The sequence below is a fragment of the Pristiophorus japonicus genome, chromosome 13, assembly GCF_044704955.1.
Source record: "Pristiophorus japonicus isolate sPriJap1 chromosome 13, sPriJap1.hap1, whole genome shotgun sequence".
NCBI lineage: Eukaryota > Metazoa > Chordata > Chondrichthyes > Pristiophoridae > Pristiophorus > Pristiophorus japonicus.
In genome coordinates, this window is record NC_091989.1 from 91,416,623 (window position 1) to 91,439,630 (window position 23,008).

General features: G+C 43.3%; 1 protein-coding gene across 2 annotated transcripts in view; it reads left to right on the top strand.

Moving 5' to 3' along the window:
• Window positions 1-23,008, top strand: part of sf3b3 (splicing factor 3b, subunit 3) — a 60,780-nt gene that overhangs the window by 9,366 nt on the left and 28,406 nt on the right. For both annotated transcript variants that reach the window (XM_070897762.1, XM_070897763.1), the window contains exons 6-14: window positions 6,242-6,383; window positions 8,372-8,484; window positions 9,573-9,710; window positions 10,426-10,529; window positions 14,920-15,085; window positions 15,370-15,465; window positions 16,452-16,524; window positions 20,200-20,351; window positions 22,523-22,678. In XM_070897762.1, coding sequence (XP_070753863.1) covers window positions 6,242-6,383; window positions 8,372-8,484; window positions 9,573-9,710; window positions 10,426-10,529; window positions 14,920-15,085; window positions 15,370-15,465; window positions 16,452-16,524; window positions 20,200-20,351; window positions 22,523-22,678 — 1,140 coding nt within the window. The remainder of the gene's footprint in view (window positions 1-6,241; window positions 6,384-8,371; window positions 8,485-9,572; window positions 9,711-10,425; window positions 10,530-14,919; window positions 15,086-15,369; window positions 15,466-16,451; window positions 16,525-20,199; window positions 20,352-22,522; window positions 22,679-23,008) is intronic.

Here is a 23,008-nt window from a genome sequence, read left to right on the forward strand (position 1 = left end):
GGGAATAAGGGGTTATGGAGAGCGGTTAGGGAAGTGGACCTGTGTCCATGTTCGGATCAGCCATGATCGTATTGAATGGCGGAGCAGGCTCGAGGGGCTGTATGGCCGACTCCTCTGCCTATTTCTTGTGTTGTTAAAACCCTCATCCCATGCTTTTGTTACCTCCAGACTCGACTATTCCAATGCTCTCCTGGTTGGCCTCCCATCTTCCACCCTCCATAAACTTGAGCTCATCCAAACTTGGCTGCCTGTATCCTATCCCTCACCATGTCTTGCTCTCCCTTCAGGTCCCCGAACACCTCAAATTAAAAATTTTAATATGTTGAAATCCCTTCATATCTTTTCTCCTCCCTGTTTCTGTAACCTCCTTCAGCCCTTTGAGAACTCTACGTTCTTCCAACTTTAGCCTTTTGTACATCATCGACAGCCTTTACCCCACCATTGGCAGCTGTGCCTTCAGCTGTGTATTCTCTACACTTTGGAATTCTCTCTGAAATGTCCACCTCCCTCTTCCTTTAAGACCCTCTTTAAAATCCCCCCCCCCCCCCCCTCTTTGCCTAAACTTTTAATCATCTGTCTCCTTTGGCTGTGCCCACGTTTGTCTGATTATGTTTCTGTAATGTGCCTGTGGGATGTTTTTCTACATCAGACACTATAAATACTAGTTGTTGCTGGGTTGTGTTTGTGATGAGTATATTATGCTTCTGGATGCATTTATTTTGCCAGAGTTCGCTGCATCAGAGAATGTACAGCAGTGCAACACTCCGCTTGGTGTAGAAACATAGAAAATAGGTGCAGGAGTAGGCCATTCGGCCCTTCTAGCCTGCACCGCCATTCAATGAGTTCATGGCTGAACATGCAATTTCAGTACCCTCTTCCTGCTTTCTCGCCATACCCCTTGATCCCCCTAGTAGTAAGGACTTCATCTAACTCCCTTTTGAATATATTTAGTGAATTGGCCTCAACTACTTTCTGTGATAGAGAATTCCACAGGTTCACCACTCTCTGGGTGAAGAAGTTTCTCCTCATCTCGGTCCTAAATGGCTTACCCCTTATCCTTAGACTGTGACCCCTGGTTCTGGACTTCCCCAACATTGGGAACATTCTTCCTGCATCCAACCTGTCTAAACCCGTCAGAATTTTAAACGTTTCTATGAAGTCCCCTCTCATTCTTCTGAACTCCAGTGAATACAAGCCCAGTTGATCCAGTCTTTCTTGATAGGTCAGTCCCGCCATCCCGGGAATCAGTCTGGTGAACCTTCGCTGCACTCCCTCAATAGCAAGAATGTCCTTCAAGTTAGGAGACCAAAACTGTACACAATACTCTAAGTGTGGTCTCACCAAGGCCCTGTACAACTGTAGCAACACCTCCCTGCCCCTGTACTCAAATCCCCTCGCTATGAAGGCCAACATGCCATTTGCTTTCTTAACCGCCTGCTATACCTGCATGCCAACCTTCAATGACTGATGTACCATGACACCCAGGTCTCGTTGCACCTCCTTTTCCTAATCTGTCACCATTCAGATAATAGTCTGTCTCTCTGTTTTTACCACCAAAGTGGATAACCTCACATTTATCCACATTATACTTCATCTGCCATGCATTTGCCCATTCACCTAACCTATCCAAATCACTCTGCAGCCTCATCACATCCTCCTCGCAGCTCGCACTGCCACCCAACTTAGTGTCATCCGCAAATTTGGAGATACTACATTCAATCCCCTCGTCTAAATCATTAATGTACAGTGTAAACAGCTGAGGCCCCAGCACAGAACCTTGCGGTACCCCACTAGTCACTGCCTGCCATTCTGAAAAGTACCCATTTACTCCTACTCTTTGCTTCCTGTCTGCCAACCAGTTCTCAATCCATGTCAGCACACTACCTCCAATCCCATGTGCTTTAACTTTGCACATTAATCTCTTGTGTAGGACCTTGTCGAAAGCCTTCTGAAAGTCCAAATATACCACATCAACTGGTTCTCCCTTTGTCCACTCTACTGGAAACATCCTCAAAAAAATTCCAGAAGATTTGTCAAGCATGATTTCTCTTTTACAAATCCATGCTGACCTGGACCTATCATGTCACCTCTTTCCAAATGCGCTGCTATGACATCCTTAATAATTGATTCCATCATTTTACCCACTACTGATGTCAGGCTGACCGGTCTATAATTCCCTGTTTTCTCTCCCTCCTTTTTTAAAAAGTGGGGTTACATTGGCTACCCTCCACTCGATAGGAACTGATCCAGAGTCAATGGAATGTTGGAAAATGACTGTCAATGCATCCGCTATTTCCAAGGCCACCTCCTTAAGTACTCTGGGATGCAGTCCATCAGGCCCTGGGGATTTATCAGCCTTCAATCCCATCAATTTCCCCAACACAATTTCCCGACTAATAAGGATTTCCCTCAGTTCCTCCTTCTTACTAGACCCTCTGAACCCTTTTATATCCGGAAGGTTGTTTTGTGTCCTCCTTAGTGAATACCGAACCAAAGTACTTGTTCAATTGGTCTGCCATTTCTTTGTTCCCCGTTATGACTTCCCCTGATTCTGACTGCAGGGGACCTACGTTTGTCTTTACTAACCTTTTTCTCTTTACATATCTATAGAAGCTTTTGCAGTCTGTTTTAATGTTCCCTGCAAGCTTCCTCTCATACTCTATTTTCCCTGCCCGAATCAAACCCTTTGTCCTCCTCTGCTGAGTTCTAAATTTCTCCCAGTCACCGGGTTCGCTGCGATTTCTGGCCAATTTGTATGCCACATCCTTGGCTTTAATACTATCCCTGATTTCCCTTGATAGCCACGGTTGAGCCACCTTCCCTTTTTTATTTTTACGCCAGACAGGAATGTACAATTGTTGTAATTCATCCATGCGGTCTCTAAATGTCTGCCATTGCCCATCCACTGTCAACCCCTTAAGTATCATTCGCCAATCTGTCCTAGCCAATTCACGCCTCATACCTTCAAAGTTACCCTTCTTTAAGTTCTGGACCATGGTCTCTGAATTAACTGTTTCATTCTCCATCCTAATGCAGAATTCCACCATATTATGGTCACTCATCCCCAAGGGGCCTCTCGCAACGAGATTGCTAATTAATCCTCTCTCATTACACAACACCCAGTCTAAGATGGCCTCCCCCCTAGTTGGTTCCTCGACATATTGGTCTAGAAAACCATCCCTTATGCACTCCAGGAAATCCTCCTCCACCGTATTGCTTCCAGTTTGGCTAGCCCAATCTATGTGCATATTAAAATCACCCATTATAACTGCTGCACCTTTATTGCATGCACCCCTAATTTCCTGTTTGATGCCCTCCCCAACATCACTACTACTGTTTGGAGGTCTGTACACAACTCCCACTAACGTTTTTTGCCCTTTGGTGTTCTGCCGGTCTACCCATATAGATTCCACATCATCCAAGCTAATGTCCTTCCTAACTATTGCATTAATTAATCTCTTTAACCAGCAATGCTACCCCACCTCCTTTTCCTTTTATTCTATCCTTCCTGAATGTTGAATACTCCTGGATGTTGAGTTCCCAGCCCTGATCATCCTGGAGCCACGTCTCCGTAATCCCGATCACATCATATTTGTTAACATCTATTTGCACCGTTAATTCATCCACCTTATTACGGATACTCCTTGCATTGAGACACAAAGCCTTCAGGCTTGTTTTTTTAACACCCTTCGTTTTTTTAGAATTTTGCTGTACAGTGGCCCTTTTTGTTCTTTGTCTTGGGTTTCTCTGCCCTCCACTTTTCCTCATCTCCTTTCTGTCTTTTGCTTTTGTCTCCTTTTTTGTTTCCCTCCGTCTCCCTGCATTGGTTCCCATCCCCCTGCCATATTAGTTTAACTCCTCCCCAACAGCACTTGCAAACACTCCCCCTAGGACATTGGTTCCGGTCCTGCCCAGGTGCAGACCGTCCGGTTTGTACTGGTCCCACCTCCCCCAGAACCGGTTCCAATGCCCCAGAATTTGAATCCCTCCCTGTTGCACCACTGCTCAAGCCACGTATTCATCTGTGCTATCCTGCGATTCCTACTCTGACTAGCACGTGGCACTGGTAGCAATCCTGAGATTACTACTTTTGAGGTCCTACTTTTTAATTTAGCTCCTAGCTCTTTAAATTCGTTTTGTAGGACCTCATCCCTATTTTTAAACCTATGTCGTTGGTACCAATGTGCACCACGACAACTGGCTGTTCTCCCTCCCTTTTTAGAATGTCCTGCACCCGCCCCGAGACATCCTTGACCCTTGCACCAGGGAGGCAACATACCATCCTGGAGTCTCGGTTGCGGCCGCAGAAACGCCTATCTATTCCCCTCGCAATTGAATCCCCTATCACTATCACTCTCCCACTCTCTTTCCTGCCCTCCTGTGCAACAGAGCCAGCCATGTTGCCATGAACTTGGCTGCTGCTGCCCTCCCCTGATGAGTCATCCCCCTCAACAGTACTCAAAACGGTGTATCTGTTTAGCAGGGGGATGACCGCAGGGGACCCCTGCACTACCTTCCTTGCACTGCTCTTCCTGCTGGTCTTCTATTCCCTATCTGGCTGTGGACCCTTCACCTGCGATAAGACCAACTCGCTACACGTGCTACTCACGTCATTCTCAGCATCGTGGATGCTCCAGAGTGAATCCATCCTCAGCTCCAACTCCGCAACTCGGTCCGTCAGGAGCTGAAGGCGGATACACTTCCCGCAGATGTAGTCGACACCGGAAGTGTCCGAGTTCCCACATGGTACAGGAGGAGCATATCACGTGACCGAGCTCTCCTGCCATGACTTAACCCTTAGATACACTAAAATTGGCAACAACAATGTTAAAAGTTACTGACTGATATAAAAAAGAAAAAGAAAAGCTACTCGCCAATTACTTACACCCTTGGCTGTGACATCACTTTTTGATTTCTTTCTACTTTTTTGCTTTCTCTCCCAGCTGGAGCTGTACAAGCCACGCCTCTCTACTCTCCCCGGACTGCCCCACTGCTGAGCCTTTATAGGCCGCTGACTCCCGCCTCTCTCGACGCTCCCCGGACTGCCCGACTGCTGAGCCTTTATAGGCCGCTGCCTCTCACCGACTCCTGCCTCTCTCGACACTCCCCGGACTGTCCGACTGCTGAGCCTTTATAGGCCGCTGCCTCTTGCCGACTCCCGCCTCTCTCGACGCTCCCCCGGACTGCCCGACTGCTGAGCCTTTATAGGCCACTGCCTCTTGCCGACTCCTGCCTCTCTCGACGCTCCCCCGGACTGCCCGACTGCTGAGCCTTTATAGGCCGCTGCCTCTCGCCGGTGTAGTGAGGGGAGAATCAGCGAGATCAATCCTGCTTGTGTTATCTGTATTGTGGGCGTTGAGAATAGAGCACAGCTTTGTAATGTGCTGGGATAAGATTTTGCAGCCTTGAAGGAGCAGTTTTCTAGGACAGTGTGTGCTCATGGAGTTAATGTCAATGCAGGAAGATTAGCAGTACTTTATTACATGGAAATAAATCAGTTTACTAACTCCATCACATTACTAACTCTATATGTCATTTACTTATATTTCTCAAGACCACTTCTACCTGTATCCACCTCTGAAATAACACTAAAATGAATGGTCCTTCCATCATAACTTTTCACAAACTGGCTTTTCTGCTTGTGCTTGTCTGCCATTGTAATGCCAACACTGAGCACACTGGCCAGTGGCATGGAATGCCCTGTACTGAAATTGCTGTATCCAAAAGCCAGCACAGGTATGATGGGCCAAATAGTCTCCCTGCTGTGCTGTAAACGTCTGTGGTTTTATGGTAGCAATGGAACCAGTTGCATTGGGACCTCTCCTGTTGATACAGTTGCTGAAGACACAGCTTAACATATCACAAGGCTGTACGGACAAGGAAGCTCCCGAGTTTGATTTGCCCGCCTGTGCCAAGGTTCCTATTCTTGATTGGGATGGTATGCGTCTGTCAACGCAATCGGGTTCGTGCGCAATACCCATGGCGAAAGAATAGCCTGCTGATATATAAATTCGGAGGTGATGGGGAAGGGAATAAAATGGATTACATTTAAAAAGTGCATCTTGTCTCAATGGCTGGATTCCATATAGATCTTCAAAATTCAGCAGATTAATGGCCACGTAATGAGAAATTATTCATTGTACCTTCAGTGATAAAATTGTGGGAAGTTAAAGCATCTGAGAGTTAAACAAGCATCTAAGAGTCTGTATTTCCTGGATTGAATGTTTCTCTGCATCTGTAGGAGGCCGACAGCGATCCTACAGGTGAGGCAGCAGCCAACACTCAACAGACACTGACATTCTACGAGTTGGACTTGGGCCTGAACCATGTTGTGAGGAAGTACAGCGAACCTCTGGAAGAACATGGCAACTTCCTGATTACAGGTATACCGAGTGTGTTCCGATGCGACTAAATCACATTTGGTGAGCTGGAACTTACTGCTGGTTAATGAGCATGTGTTGTGATTTTGTGTTCGTACACAGCAGTTTACATTGGCATGATGAAGTGGGAGGCTGGCTGGAGCGGTTGGCCAAGCACTGACTTTTCATGCAAAGTACTGGAATCTGAAAAAAAACAGAAAATGCTGGAAATCTCAGCGGGTCAGGCAGCATCTGTGGAGAGAAACAGTTAATGTTTCGGGTCGATGACCCGCTGTTATATCTGGGCCTTGGGTTAAAATTTATCCCAAATGGTGGGTTCTCCGTTGGCTGTAAAGATCCTACGTGGAATGAGTGAGCAATCTTAACTCGGTTTCGATTTGTCCCAGGCAATAAGAAAAACTGTTCTAATTTGATGTGAATTTGTTAATTTTACCAGGGCCACGTGATGTTGCAGGAAATGAAAAATGTCTGTGGTACGGTACGGAGTGTTGGTATGAGGTCGGGGTTGACGAGTATTCCTCGGCAGAGTTGGGAAGCTTTACTCTGCATCTAAACCCACACTATAACCTAACTGAAGCGTACTTGAATGTTGACAGTCATGGAAACGGGAAAGCGTTCCATTGCCCAGCCCTAGTATCTTCTCCCAGAACTGGGACGCTGATACCCAAATTGATGAGAAAACTACAGGAGGAAAAAATTGTGCGCAATAAGTCCATGGCACGCATTGCCTGATCGAGAACAGGCGTGCAGTTCACTCGCTGGAAAAATGGACCAATGACTCCACCACTTTCTCTCTTCTCTTCTCCCCCTCCACCCCCCCCCCCCCCCCCCCCCCTTGGCCCTTTTTTTGTGCCTTGGTACTTCCCTAACACTACTCCTAACAAGATCAGTGACAAAACTCTGGAAAATGGACTTGCTGCTTTTGTCGAAGGGTCATAGACCTGAAATGTTAACTCTTGTTTCTCTCCGCAGATGCTGCTGGACCCGCTGAGATTTCCAGCATTTTCTGTTTTTATTTCAAATTCCAGCATCCGCAGTATTTTGCTTTTGTGTTAGTACTTTTGTCTACCACCTTGTATTTTGGAAATCCCTGGCTTCTGTGATTCTAATTGCATCTGCAAAGGAACTTCTCCATTTAAGCAGTGGCAAGCCTGATATACACAAGTGGGTCTATCTCGAAGTGGATTCATGACTTAATTTATTTTACCATCACTGGCCTGAGAGATGATGGGGGACGGTGTTGACTGGGACCTGGCTGCGGGTGAAGGTTGGGAGAGTGGGGAAGGAGGGATGTCCAGTTGAGCATGGTGAGGGAAGTGAGAGTGTGTCCCTGTTGTGGCAGGAGGGGCACAGCGCATATCGAGCTCTGCTGTGAGTGGAATGTGCAATGGCTATTGGGGCTAACATAAAGGCCCGTTCTCTGCCTCACTGTGAGTATCCACATAGCCAGTTTTAATTTTTTTTAAAGTTTAATTCAGAAATTGCCAGGAAGCTGAGTTAATGGGCTGCTGCTCCCAGACTGTCCCCGCAAGTGGATGCGAGTTCAGCTGTATCTTTTTTCTGGGCTCGGCAGCTCCTCACAGCTAGGTCACTGCTTGTTATCAGCACTCACTGGGTTAATTCTAAGGGAACAGCAATATGGTACAGGCCAAAGTTATGTTGAGATTTGTGATTTCAAGAATAGCAAATATCCTATCTCGGCCCGTCAGCATAAGGGGATAGAAAACAGGGCAATGTTTCTTTCAGGCAATGAAATGTTCAAACTCTGATACACGGGTCTCTATTCAAAACATTAACCAGTCCTTTTTGATACTGGTGGGAGTTTTCAGGAGTTTCTGCTTTCATTTCTTATTTCTTCCTGTTTATACTTCAATGAGTGCTGTCGTGAGACTGCAACTTTAAAAGCCTCCTGAGTCTGCTTAATTTGAAGCCAAAAATGGGGCTAAATGATTACTTTGGAACATTTATATTGAAATCTTTCTCTACTCCAGTTCCAGGAGGCTCTGACGGACCCAGTGGTGTGCTAATCTGCTCTGAAAACTATATCACGTATAAAAATTTTGGGGACCAGCCTGATATTCGATGCCCCATCCCCAGGAGAAGGGTAAGAAATTTGTTACCTTAATACATGCTTGCTCCACACATTTGGGCACAAATGCATTCATTTTGCAGCATAGAAAGGTATTTCAACTTGCCCATAATTTGAATACTGAAAACTGGCTGTGGAACTACAGAAATAATTAGCATTTATATAGCACTTTCATATCCTCAATGTCCTAAAGCATTTCACAGCCAGTGAATTACTTCTAAAGTGTCGTCTATGTTGTTTCGTAGTAAAGCTCATTTGTGCACAGCAAAGTTCCACAGACTGTAGATGACGTTAATGAACAGATGATTTGTTTTTTGGTGACTTTGGACAAGGGAGGAATGTTGGCCAGGACAGCAAAAGCACTCGCTGCTCTTTGAATGGTGCCATGGGGTCTTTTACGTCCCCTTGAACGGGCAAATGTTTCATGTCTCATCCAAAAGTCGGCACCGATAGCAGTGCCATACTGTACTGAAATGTCAGCCTACATTATGTGCCCCTGGGGTAGAGCTTGAATCCACAGTCTTCTGACTTGGGTGGGACAAACTGACATCTATAATCAGCATTATAGACTTGCAGGGTGATTGTAGTTTGTTGGCAATATGTGATTTGGTTATATTGTGGTTGGTCAGCTACCCCTCTATGTAGAGGGAGGGAGTGGCTCAATATAATGTCCTGCCGGTTAAATATCTTTCCGTACAGACCATGAAGTTTGCAGGTTCAATGTTTCATTCAGCTTCCAATTGCCCGAGTTCAGGAGGGGTAAAATTCGCTGGGTTTTCTGCATCAGATCATTATCCGGTGTCCCCCTGCTGGAAGTGCCTGTGTGGGGGTCACAGTTTGGCCTTGGCTGTGGTAGCCCCCTGTCGAACACTGGTCACAGCTGGAAAATGGCCACTTGGGTGAGGTACTGGCTAACGTATGAAGCTGCAGTTCAGCACAAGTCAATGATATTGAGAGACGGGGAGAAGATCTGGTGGGACAGGCAAATGAGTAATCAAACTGTTAGTGATGGTGACCTGCAATGAAATCCCAGCGGATTGACTGATTTTAGTAGAAACATGTTACACGTGGCACTTCAATATAACTGCTGCTTTCCCTTACAGAATGACCTGGATGATCCTGAGCGAGGAATGATCTTTGTCTGCTCCGCCACGCACAAAACAAAGTCTATGTTCTTCTTCCTGGCACAGACTGAACAAGGCGACATCTTCAAAATCACACTGGAAACAGATGAGGACATGGTAAGCAGACCCTTAAATTATAGATTCTTGTCTATGACTTGGGGACTATAAGTAAAATCCCTGTAGACACCTCCAACTCAGCAAACATTTTGTGGGTTTTCTGTGGTCTAAGCTTGCACTTTAATATAGTCTCTAACTAAACTGACATTCTTTTTTCATTTAAAGAAAAATGAATATATACTTAACCCTGAGCTTTGTTGTACTGACCTTTTTATAGAGTTGATGTGCTAAGATCAGTATCCAGGACTGGAATGGTTTACTGTAATCACAGCTAATCAAAGATGGACCTACTAAATCCGTCATTCAAGCTAGCAGTTCTTAGTTGGACGACCCAACACAGCGCACTTACAAGCATCGGTTTGCTGTAAATGGCAACTTCTTTTGGAAAGAAGAATTTAAGATGATTTCTCATTGTTTGTAAAATATAAAGATGAGTAAACTTCTGACAGTGTATTTCACCTTTCCCCAAAATAATGAATGGTTTTAATTTCTGGTTTCCTGCCAAATGCGCTTTTTCCTAGACCAGTAACTCTGTAAAGCTCAATTGTCATTCAAGTTTAAGACTTGAATGCTCAAATGTCTGCGGAGGCTCGTTTAATGCCTCACGCGAGACAGGGTGCAATAAAAAGCTGATGGTTCCTTCTTTCACCTCTGTCTCTCCTCTGATTGAATTCCTGCATTATTTTCTAAAGTTGTGTTCTTTGTATATTTACAGGTGACTGAAATCAGGCTGAAGTACTTTGACACTGTTCCTGTGTCTACTGCCATGTGTGTACTGAAGACTGGGTTCCTCTTTGTCGCTTCAGAATTTGGCAATCAGTGAGTATGGAGTGTTGTACTGCTCATCATGGTAGATGTTGTAAAAATTAAATAGCTGTTTCATTTATATTTTCTATATTTCTTCCTCCCCATTCCGTGGCCAAGATGATGAGTTATTAGTTGTCCCAAGGCATCGGACGGTGTTGTATAATTGGCCACTGAGAACAATTCTCGTTACCATAAATCTGGGGTTTTGAAGCATCATAGATGCATATCATGCAGACTCTGACCACTTGCAAAGCTTGAACCCAGCTCGCTGTTAATTTGCACAGTGCCTAATTTCGCTAAATCTGACAGATCATGCTCTAAGCTTTTAGGTCTACAAACAAATCAATGAGTAATAAAAATGACTAGAAAATGGACTAATTAAAATGGAAGGGGAATATGAAATAAAATAATACTGATGCCGCACCAAAGTAATTGGCAGAAGAATCAAAGGTGACGTGATTTCTGGTCCCGTGGGAATCTTTTGGTACTTGTGGTAAGGAATCCTGTATGTGGCAAATCAGAAGTACGATCCTGGCGTAGAATGAAACATAGAAAATAGGTGCAGGAGTAGGCCATTCAGCCCTTCGAGCCTGCACCACCATTCAATAAGATCATGGCTGATCATTCACCTCAGTACTCCTTTCCTGCTTTCTCTCCATACCCCTTGATCCCGTAAGGGCCATATCTAACTCCCTCTTGAATATATCCAATGAACTGGCATCAACAACTCTCTGCGGTAGGGAATTCCACAGGTTAACAACTCTGAGTGAAGAAGTTTCTCCTCATCTCAGTCTTAAATGGCTTACCCCTTATTCTTAGACTGTGTCCCCTAGTTCTGGACTTCCCCAACATTGGGAACATTCTTTCTGCATCTAACCTGTTCGGTTCCGTCAGAATTTTATGTTTCTGAGATCCCCTTTCATCCTTCTAAACTCCAGTGAATACAAGCCCAGTCAATCCAGTCTCTCCTCATATGTCAGTCCTGCCATCCCGGGAATCAGTCTGGTGAACCTTCGCTGCACTCCCTCCATAGCAAAAAGGTCCTTCCTCAGATAGGAGACCAAAACTGAACACAATATTCCAGGTGAGGCCTCACCAAGGCCCTGTACAACTGCAGTTAAATTTCCCTGCTCCTGTACTAAAATCCCCTAGCTATGAAGGCCAACATACCATTTGCCTCCTTCACCGCCTGCTGTACCTGCATGCCAACTTTCAATGACTGATGAACCATGACACCCAGGTCTCGTTGCACCTCCCCTTTTCCTAATCTGCTGCCATTCAGATAATATTTTGCCTTTGTGTTTTTGCCCACAAAGTGGATAACCTCATTTATCCAAATTATACTGCATCTGCCATGTGTTTGTCCATTCACCTAACCTGTCCAAGTCACCCTGCAGCTTTTTGGCATCCTCCTCACAGCTCACACCACCACCCAGCTTAGTGTCATCTGCAAACTTGGAGATATTGCACTCAATTCCTTCATCTAAATCATTAATGTATATTGTAAATAGCTGGGATCCCACTAGCCACTGCCTGCCATTCTGAAAAGGACCCGTTTATCCTGACTCTGCTTTCTGTCAGTATTACCCCCAATGCTACGTGCTTTAATTTTGCACAAAAATCTCTTGTGTGGGACCTTGTCAAAAGCCTTCTGAAAGTCCAAATACACTACATCCACTGGTTCTCCCTTGTCCACTCTACGAGTTACATCCTCAAAAAATTCTAGAAGATTTGTCAAGCATGATTTCCCTTTCATAAATCCATGTTGACTTGGACCGATCCTGTCATTGCTTTCCAAATGCGCTGCTATTTCATCTTTAATAATTGATTCTAACATTTTCCCCACTACTGATGTCAGGCTAACCGGTCTATAATTACCTGTTTTTTCTCTCCCTCCCTTCTTAAAAAGTGGTGCTACATTAGCTACCCTCCAGTCCATAGGAACTGATCCAGAGTTGATAGACTGTTGGAAAATGATCACCAATGCATTCAATATTTCTAGGGCCACTTCCTTAAGTACTCTGGGATGCAGATTATCAGGCCCCGGGGATTTATCGGCCTTCAATCCCATCAATTTCCCTAACACAATTTCCTGCTTTATAAGGATATCCTTCAGTTCCTCCTTCTGACTAAACCCTTGGCCCCCTAGTATTTCCGGAACGTTATTTGTGTCTTTCTTCGTGAAGTCAGAACCGAAGAATTTGTTCCCCATTATAAATTCATCTGAATCGGACTGCAAGGGACCTACGTTTGGCTTCACTAATCTTTTTCTCTGCAAAAGCTTCTATAGATATATGAAATCAGTTTTTATGTTCCCAGCAAGCTTCCTCTCATACTCTATTTTCCCCCTTCTAATTAAACCCTTTGTCCTCCTCTGCTGGATGATAAAATTCTCCCAGTCCTCAGGTTTGCTGCTTTTTCCGGCCAATTTATATGCCTTTCCCTTGGATTTAACACTATCCTTAATTTCCCTTGTTAGCGGCAGGTTGAGCCACCTTCCCCATTTTTATTTATACTCCAGACAGGGATGTACAATTGTTGAAGTTCATCCATGTGATCTTTAAATGTTTGCCATTGCCTATCCACCGTCAAACCTTTAAGTATCACTCGCCATCTATTCTAGCCAATTCACGTCTCATACCATCGAAGTTACCTTTCCTTAAGTTCAGGACCCTAGTTTCTGAATTAACTGTGTCACTCTCCATCTTAATAAAGAATTCTACCATATTATGGTCACTCTTCCCAAGGGGCCACGCACAACAAGATTGCTAATTAGTCCTTTCTCATTACACATCACCCAATCTAGGATGGCCAGCCCTCTAGTTGGTTCCTCGACATATTGGTCTAGAAAACCATCCCTAATACACTCCAGGAAATCCTCCTCCACCACATTGCTACCAGTTTGGTTAGCCCAATCAGTATGTAGATTAAAGTTGCCCACGATAACTGCTGTACCTTTATTGCACGCATTCCTAATTTCTTGTTTGATGCTATCCCCAACCTCACTACTAATGTTTGGTGGTCTGTACAGAACTCCCACTAGCGTTTTCTGCCCTTTGGTATTTCGTAGCTCCACCCATACCGATTCCACATCATCCAAGCTAATGTCCTTCCTTACTGTTGCGTTAATTTCCTCCTTAACCAGCAACGCCACCCCACCTCCTTTTCCTTTCTGTCTATCCTTCCTGAATGTTGAATACCCCTTGGATGTTGAGTTCCCAGCCTTGGTCACCCTGGGGCCATGTCTCCGTAATGCCAATTACATCATATCCGTTAACAGCTATCTGTGCAGTTAATTCGTCCACCTTTATTACGAATATTCCTCGCATTGAGGCACAGAGCCTTCAGGCTTGTCTTTTTAACACACTTTGCCCCTTTTAGAATTTTGCTGTAATGTGGCCCTTTTTGCTTTTTGCCTTGGGTTTCTCTGTCTTCCACTTTTACTTTTCTTTTGCTTCTGCCCCCATTCTACTTCCCTCCGTCTCCCTGCATAGGTTTCCATCCCCCTGCCATATTAGTTTAACCCCTCCCCAACAGCACTAGCAAACACTCCCTGTATGACATTGGTCCTGCCCAGGTGCAGAAGGAGGCCATTCAGCCCATCGGCTCTTTGAAAAAGCTATTCAATTAGTCCCATACCCCTGCTCTTTCACCATAGCTGTACATTCAAGTATTCAATTCCCCGTTGAAAGTTATTATTGAATCTGTTTTCACTACCCTTTCAGGCAGTGGATTCCAGATCATCATAACTCACTGAAAAAAAAATTCTCGTCGTCTTGGAATCTTCTACCAGTTACTTTGATGGAGCACTGGTATTCTAGTTTATACTTTTTCTTGGCTGTTTCTCACACTGCTTGCATACCTTAGAAGCAGGAGTAGGCCGTTCAACCCTGTTCCGCCATTCAATCATATGGCTTAACTTTACCTCGACTCCATTTGCCTTTGCTCTGTATCCTTTGAAACCCTTACCCAACAATAATCTATCCACCTCAGTCATGAAGATTTTAGTTGACCCAGGATCGAAGGCTTTTGCATAATTGTATGAAGGAATCTTTATCTCCTTTCTAAGGGATGTGCTTCTTTTGATTAGACGTCACAATGCTGGTAGTTCTTTCCTCACCTGCCTTGATCTTCAAAAAATTTAAAATGTACTGCACTTTGTTTTTATCTCTGATTTAAAGATATTTTAGTCCTCAAAACAGTTCCTATAGAATATGCATAGGATATCTGGGGTTCCTGTAGTGAAATTATCAATGGCTTAATTCCAGCCTGAACCGTTGTGGGTCTACAGACATAAAGCCAATGCAAGCAAGGACTTTTGGTGTGATTTTTATTCTTGAATAAATAAATCTTCAGAAAGCTTTTATGCAGATCAGCAAATGCCCCCTCTTTCTTGTTCCAGTTACCTTTATCAGATCGCACATCTGGGAGATGATGACGATGAGCCAGAGTTCTCCTCAGCTATGCCCTTGGAGGAAGGAGATACCTTTTTCTTTCAGCCGCGACCCCTCAAGAACCTGGTGCTAGTGGACGAGCTGGACAGCCTTTCACCAATTTTGACGTGCCAGGTATAAAAAAATCCTTTACTTGGCAGGCGTTCGTAAATTGAGCTGGGCTCCATTTGTTTCACCAAGATCGCCTGGACTGTAGCATTTACAGGTTTTGCTTGTGCACTTTACGTTGGCACAATGAATGACCACTGTTTATATTGCTGACTAAATGATGTAAATCATGTCTCTTCTCCGAAATGAATTTGAGGAAAGCTTCTATTTCTGATTCAGCCGTCCATGGGTTGTCATGAGCGATATGTTTGCCACCGATGTTTAGCTATTGCTTATATTTTTATCTGCAGATTGCTGATCTGGCCAATGAAGACACACCTCAGTTATATGTGGCCTGCGGGAGAGGGCCAAGGTCATCATTGAGAGTCTTGAGGCATGGTCTTGAGGTATGAGAGATGTGGAATTATTTTGGATTATATGAGGCCATTTGACGAGGACGGTGGTGGCTATATCTTTAATTAGCCAGTGTGAGGTTCCCTGATCCCTAAGTTGTTAGAAGCAGCCTATAATTGAGCCATACAGACTGGAAGGCCCTAGGTTCCATCTGTGTGCTGCTTAGTTAGCTGATCTCCATTGGGCATTAGTGGGGGTGAGGGGGGGGGGGCAGGGGTGGCAGAGAGAAATCAGTCAAGGCTTCCACTCCTGATCGCAATCCAGTGACTCATGCTGTGCCCTGTGTCTGGATACCTGATAAAGAAAAGAAAGACTTGCATTTATATAGTGCCTTTCACGACCACCGGACATCTCAAAGCACTTTACAGCCAATGAAGTACTTTTGGCGTGTAGTCACTGTTGTGATGTGGGAAACGCGACAGCCATCTTAGGCACAGCAAACTCAAACAGCAATGTGATAATGACTGGGTAATCTGTTTTTGTTATGTTGATTGAGGGATAAATATTGGTCAGGGTTAACTCTCCTGCTCTTCTTCTTAATAGTGCCATGGGATCTTTTGCGTCCACCTGAGAGGGCAGATGTGCCCTCGGTTTAACGTCTCATACGATGAGGAAAGGATCCGGTTTGGGTGACCACTGCTGATTAAATGATGTGAATAATGTCCCTTCTCCAAAATGTATTTGGGGAAAGTTCTAATTCTCTGATTCAGCAGTCCATGATCCTTCCACTGCCTATGATTTGTTGCGTTGCTTGTATTAGAAGAGCAGAAATTTCCCCCCATTAAATATTGGGAAGTCCAAAGCCATTAGCTAAGATCTCTCGCTACAATCTCATTCCCTGCCCACTGATTCCATCCCCCTCCCTGTTTGATTGGACCGCCTTGCAAGATGTTTGAACCCTTCTTTAAAGTGGGTAATTGTTTTATAAAATTTATGAAGTAGGTATATGTTCAGTTTTCCCCCCCTCATTCTTTGACAGGTATCGGAAATGGCTGTCTCGGAGCTGCCCGGTAACCCAAATGCTGTATGGACTGTAAGAAGACACGTGGAAGGTACGGCCTGAACAATATGTGGAGCAGAAACTTGTATTGGCTGGGGTACAGTAATGCTCACCTAACTGTGTCCAGTAAATGTGTAGCGCTGGGAAATGGTGGAATTCATGCCATTTCTCCAAAAATAATATATTTTTTGAGGAAAGCAATAATTCTGATCCAGCAAGTTTCCATGTTGCATTGTTGAACATAATGTTGTCACATGCACGTTGGGGTAGATCCCTCTGGTTCCATACCTCGGTCCAGCTATAGATTTAGTTTGAACTTCTAAAGATCGTTTTTTTCTTAGTACAATGAAATTGCTTGACAACCCCTGAATAAAAGGTACATAGAACTTAATCAGAGAAACAGCTAGAAAGAGGAAAAAAAGGGTTAACTTATGTCGTAAGAAGGATTCTCTCCCAAAATGTTTTATACCCTGTACCTGTATTTAAAAATCTTTCCAAACTAGCATTTCAAAATGCCTTGTCAGGTTTTTTGTATTTGCTATTCTTTTTTTTTTTACTTCATCTGAAAATGCATATTTTGCCAACTTTGTCCTGGTTTCAAAATTCAATAATGACTGAAGAGTTAAACACGTCCATGGATTTGATCTATATTGGAGGTTAGATATCAAAACCATATATTCTCATGTGCATTTGTCATTTTGAATGTAAAGGCTGGGTTAACCCAATGTATTTAGAATGACTGAAGTGACACTGAAACACACTTTATTCAAAGTTGTGGATATTTTTCCTATGAAAACCTCACCCTTTCAAAAGAGAGTGAATATAATTTATTTTTGAAGTTGGTCCTAATTTCAATGTTTCTTTTATCCAGTTTTCTCCTCCCTTTCCTATTGGTGTTGGCTCTCGCTAGTGTGTGGTTCAATTCCACAGGCGCTGTCAATCCTCTGCTATCTTTCCCATGTGGTCATTCTTCATATGCGAGCCTAGATAGCTATCAGCAGTCTGTGACTGGGAGGTATTGCAGCTGAACATGATCCTGTCTTTGTCCTACATCCATGCACTTGCACTTTCCAGCTGCTGTCACTGGATGGCGATAATGAACGGAGATATTGGATGAATTTCCTACTCTCACCCAGCGTATTTCACTTGGTTGTTGCGTTCTCTAGTTACCTAGGTGGAGATTGGGTAACTGAGCATAAATTGTCGTTGATGTGGGAGGCATGCTATGATTCACTGTATTTCTTTGTAACTTGTGAATGATGTACAGAAGTGAAAACTGCAATAATGATCTCTCGGGCTGGGCACATCCTGTAAATGATACAACCCAGTGGAAGTTGAGTGGCCTTGATTACATATTTTTACAAAGGGAATGTATGATAATCACTGGTGCAAGACCACAACCCAGGAATATCGGGAAACCGTGGGATCGAAGACTTTTTTTTGCCACAATTGTAAACTTTATTCTGGGGTTTGGTTGGGAGTACGTCAAATTTGGAATTCCTGAAGCAATCTGATAGATGCTACAGGAATGGAAAAGCTGAAATGGCGACTTGTCGATGAGAATATATTCCTTTTTCGAATTGGATTTGAAGGTGCTCTTCAGGTTTATTAGTGAATATTGCTGCATGGCAACTTTAGAATTAAATGTAATCTTGCACTGCTGTTACTGCAGTCTCTGTTGCATCACAGCAATGTTACATGTACTAGATTGAACAGTGGGTTTCCTTTTGATTGCAGTTGCTTTATTCATACTGGCTTTGCCTGACTGGAATGCTTGCCTGCACTGACTCGATGGATATGAGAGTACAGACTTTGCCTAGCCCAAGTGATCTTTTTGTTATCGCAGTTTGTACCCTGGTTGTCCTCTTTTGAGTCTGAAAGAGCAGTACTAACCCTGGCTGGTATGTGGTGGCTCGATCTCTACCAATACCAAGCCTCTGTTTCTCTCCCACAGGTGGCCGGGGAAGGTGCTACTCACTCTAGGTGCGTACCTGCTGGTAGGGCCTCCTGGATACTGGTTTAGGACAGATGTTGTAAAGAACGGTCCTAACCAGTGATTACGTGAAGCAAAGTACTGCCGATACAGATATTCTACACTAAAGGATGTTGGCTGGAAAAGTGTAACCCCCGCGCCCCCCTCCCACCCCAACAATAGAATCCGTACAAGGATCAGCAATGAACAATGTCAGTGTTGTCATTAGGCTTGTGTAGTTTATTGTTATCCATACTGAAACAATGTACCTAAGTCACTACACTGTAATGTTGCGCAATACATTTCTTGTCAAGAGTTCTTATCACCTCAAATTGCAACCTCTGCTCGGAACCATCAGAACTTCACCCTAATACCCAACTCAAAATTCCCTCTCCAGATGTGACTCCAGCTTGGAAGGACAGAATTTATTATTGTACAACACAGTTCAAATTGAAATGGAAACTCCTTTCGGCAGTGGTTACACCTGAAATACTAGTGACAACACTGAATTTAAAGGTGGGGGAGTTATGGGGGTGCTTATTGCTTTAACATTTGTATATTGCTAAGGAATATTTGTTGTGCTTTGGTATGGGGAGTTTGATTCTTTCAGAACTTGGGGTTTATTGGGGCATTTCGTTAAGCTGTGATGCAATAGTTATTCCAACATTTGTTATGTCAAGGGTTTCGGTTCATGCAACAGAGAAGGGGTTAATTATGAGATTCTTCATTTGTTTTTATGATGGCCATAGTGGAATGTAAAATGCAGGATTTGTAGATTTGGCCAGGAAAGAACCAGGAATCTCCAAATCAGTGAGGTTTAACCTAATACAGCATTAGTTTAGGAAGCCCCTAATGCAAGATCAGTATCGGAATCTCCTAAATCAATTTGGTTTGGCCAAATGCAGCATCCCCATATATCATTACCAAATGATTCTTTTTAACACGGTGCCTCTTGTATGAGTGGACTTTTATTAATAAAAACATTAATTTGATCTTGCCGATGCCCAAATAGGTTTTGTTACAAACCAGCAGTTTAGCAACGTATGTGTCAACTGTTCTGGGATGTAACCTTCCTGCCCTCCCGATCACAACAGTTGAGAGTTCAGTGAAATTCCCTCCATGTCCTGATTCTGGAACATTTAATTAGCCTTTTTGTCTCAACTGCTAAGATTTTCTTGTCTCCAGTCACAGTGGTTTATGTTAACAGGTTTTAAGATGAAAATTATTCTTTCTTTTGTCCCACTACTTTGGCCTGTAGCTAATGTTCCCACATTTAAGGGCTCGTTCTGAGTTGTATTCTGGGTGGAAGTGGCTCACTAGCTGACTCCTGATCACACTAACTGCTGTTTCACTTTCCAAATATCAATCAGTCTTCCCTCAACTACAAACCCTTTTAGAACTTTGTCCTCTTGCACCCCCCACTCAATCATCCCCAAGCACAAAATACACATAGGACTGAATACTGAAAGAGACAGTTTAACTCCATTCAAGAAAATTTTTATATCCAAAGTAGTTTTAGTCTAGAGCAAATATTTATTTTGAGGTGGGCTTGGGAGTTTGTATTTACACGATAGAAATGAAACCCACATAACACATTAATGAATTGCAGTTTAAAATGACCATAATTAGGCGTAAGTTAAATGCATTTTAAAATTCAAACTCTTAATTGAATTTGCCAATAATACATCTTTTTAACAGTGTTGAATGTTAACCTGCAAGTGTATTTTGCACCTTTTTTTTTTTGTGTATGTTTAGATGAGTATGATGCATACATCATTGTGTCTTTCGTCAACGCCACGCTGGTGCTGTCTATTGGTGAGACTGTAGAGGAAGTCACAGACTCTGGATTTCTGGGTACCACACCCACCCTCTCCTGCTCCTTGCTTGGTGAGGATGCACTGGTCCAGGTAGGGGTATAAAGTTTGTGACTTGGTCCAATCAAGTACCACTTTCAGCCACGTTTGTGTCCATTGCTCCTTTTCTCTTCTGCTCCTGCCTATAACATACAACATGGTTTCTTGAAAGAATTCCTTTTATTGCTGTGGAAAGTAAAATGGAATGGTTTCACAAGTTTACTGTTGAAAAACTTGTATACAAGATCCACCTTCATATGTCATTTGTAACTAGTTGTGTGACCTGCACACTGGCACAGCTTCCATTAGTAACCTTAATTACTTGGCCATAAAATAGCAGAGCCTCAGTAACTGGTGCAATAGGTTTTGCATACCTGTCTGCCTCTATTTCACAGTCCAGTTATCCTGAAAAATTTATAGTGTATCATTTATAGAATTTGGGCCTTTATTCTGACTTTTTAAAACATTTTTGTAATTAACACCAGGCATTGTATTTATTCTGTTTAGTGTAGGAAAAGTCTCGAGCTAATAAGCTTCATGCGAAGCGTGCTTAATTGGTCAATTTCCACCAGCAGTGACCGACCTAATGACCACTACTACCTTACCCCAGTGTTCGACAACTCCATACTGTAGAGTGGCAGGACAGAATTTATAATTGTGCAGCTGTTTTTCTTTAATATTATAATCCTAAGTACAAAAATGCTGTGTTCTCAGTACTGTATATGCTGAAATCCTAGTGAAAGTGATAAGTTACACTGGCAGAGTGATAATTTCACGGTCCTGTTACATTTTGCTGAAACGTGAGACATTCCTTGTGTTAATTGGGAAAACTCCTACAGTGTCCATTAAATAATTAAAAAGCCTAATGGAATGTTGGCCTTTATCTCGAAGTCTGGACTGCGAAGTGGTGGAAGTTATGTTAGTTTCTAAAGCTATAGTTAGACCCCATTTAAAGTACTGCATTCAGTTCTAGACACAACATTCCAGGAAGGATATATTGGCCTTGGAGAGCGGGTGCAGTGAAATTTTACAATGATATAGGGGCTAAAAGGGTTTTAATTATGAGGATAGGTTGCATAGACTAGGCTTGTATTCTCGAGTACAGAAGATTAAGGAATGATGTAATTGGGGTGTTTGGGATAATAAAAGCTTATTGGGGTGGGGAATCCAGAACAAGAGGGCCTAACCTTAAAATTAGAGCTAGACCATTCAGGGGTAATGTCAGGAAGCACTTCTTCACACACAGGGTAGTGAAAATTTGGAATTCTCTCAAAAGTCTGTTGAGGCTAGGGGTCAGTTGAAAGTTTCACAACTGATATATTTTTATAGGCAAGGGTATTGAGGGTTATGGAACCAAGACAGATAGATGGAGTGAAAATACAGACCAGCCACAATCTAATGGCATGGTGGCACAGGTTTGAGTGGCTAAATAGCCTGCTGCTGTTCCTGTGCATGCCATTATATGGCTCGATTTATTAAAGTGAAACTAATTATGAAAGATAACTTTAGAAAGAAAAGGTGCACTTTAAATGTGGAGTTGATTTCTTTCTTTCCCACATGATTTGAAGGCATTCAATCGAACAATTGTTAATGGTTACAATTACAGTAATAGTCCTCCACCCTGGTCATTTCTGGTCTTTGTTATCCATATGGTAATGTTTTAATCTGAGCTGATGCTTTGTTGAGAAAGAGGGTAACCACAAGTCCCCTATCCCCAGAAGAGAATATGGGACGGGCTTAACGAGAGGTTTAGGGATGGTAAATAGTGAAAAAATGGCATGCGCCAATTGGCAAATTAACAAGATTAGAGCTGGGATTATCACTGGAAGGACGATGGGGATATTGGAAGATTTATCTTTTTGTCTAGATGTGTATTAAAGCATGGCATGCTTTACCACAAGTGGCTATAGAAGAAGAGACTAATATTTAAAAGGGAATTGGAAATATTTAGCAAAGAACGATATGAAATAAAGGAAGTAAAGTTAGAGTAATTAGCTCCTGCTGAGTGCTGTAATTTTAGATTGTGCTCGTCGAATCTCTTGCCGTGATTGACCACTGAGATAGGAGGCAGAAAGAGTGAGAGAATCGTTTTCTTAATGTATTCTTTAAGGTTGTTGTGATTTGGTGCAACATAACCCTGTTTGCTTTTTTAAACTGGAACTTGGGTCTCAATACATGTAAGGTACTGTAGCCGAAGAAAAGTCCAGCTTCCCTTGTCATTTTAGGTGTACCCCGATGGGATCCGTCATATCCGTGCCGATAAGAGAGTGAACGAGTGGAAGACCCCTGGTAAAAAGACAATTGTGAAATGTGCAGTGAACCAGCGGCAGGTGGTGATCGCGCTGACAGGCGGGGAGCTAGTCTACTTTGAGATGGACCCGGTGAGTGAAGCGTTACACAGCAGTGCATCAGACAATCAGTCCGAAGTCCCTGCTTTCAATATTAAAATGGGAGCCTCTGGACCAGTGTCATCTCCTTTTTTATGTAGCTTGTTGCCCCCTTTCAACTTCTCTTGGGCTTGGGTCAATGATTTCTACAGCCAACCTCTGGAGGTGCCAGAGACTACCCAGCTGTAACCGTGCTCATCTCTGCATTCTGGACTTGTAGTCGACCAGAAGTAAAAGAACCACATTCACATCTGGTTTCCAGCAGATTAAAACTCTATTCTTGAAAATTGTTCTCACTTCTTCTAAAATGGCTAGTGCGAGCCA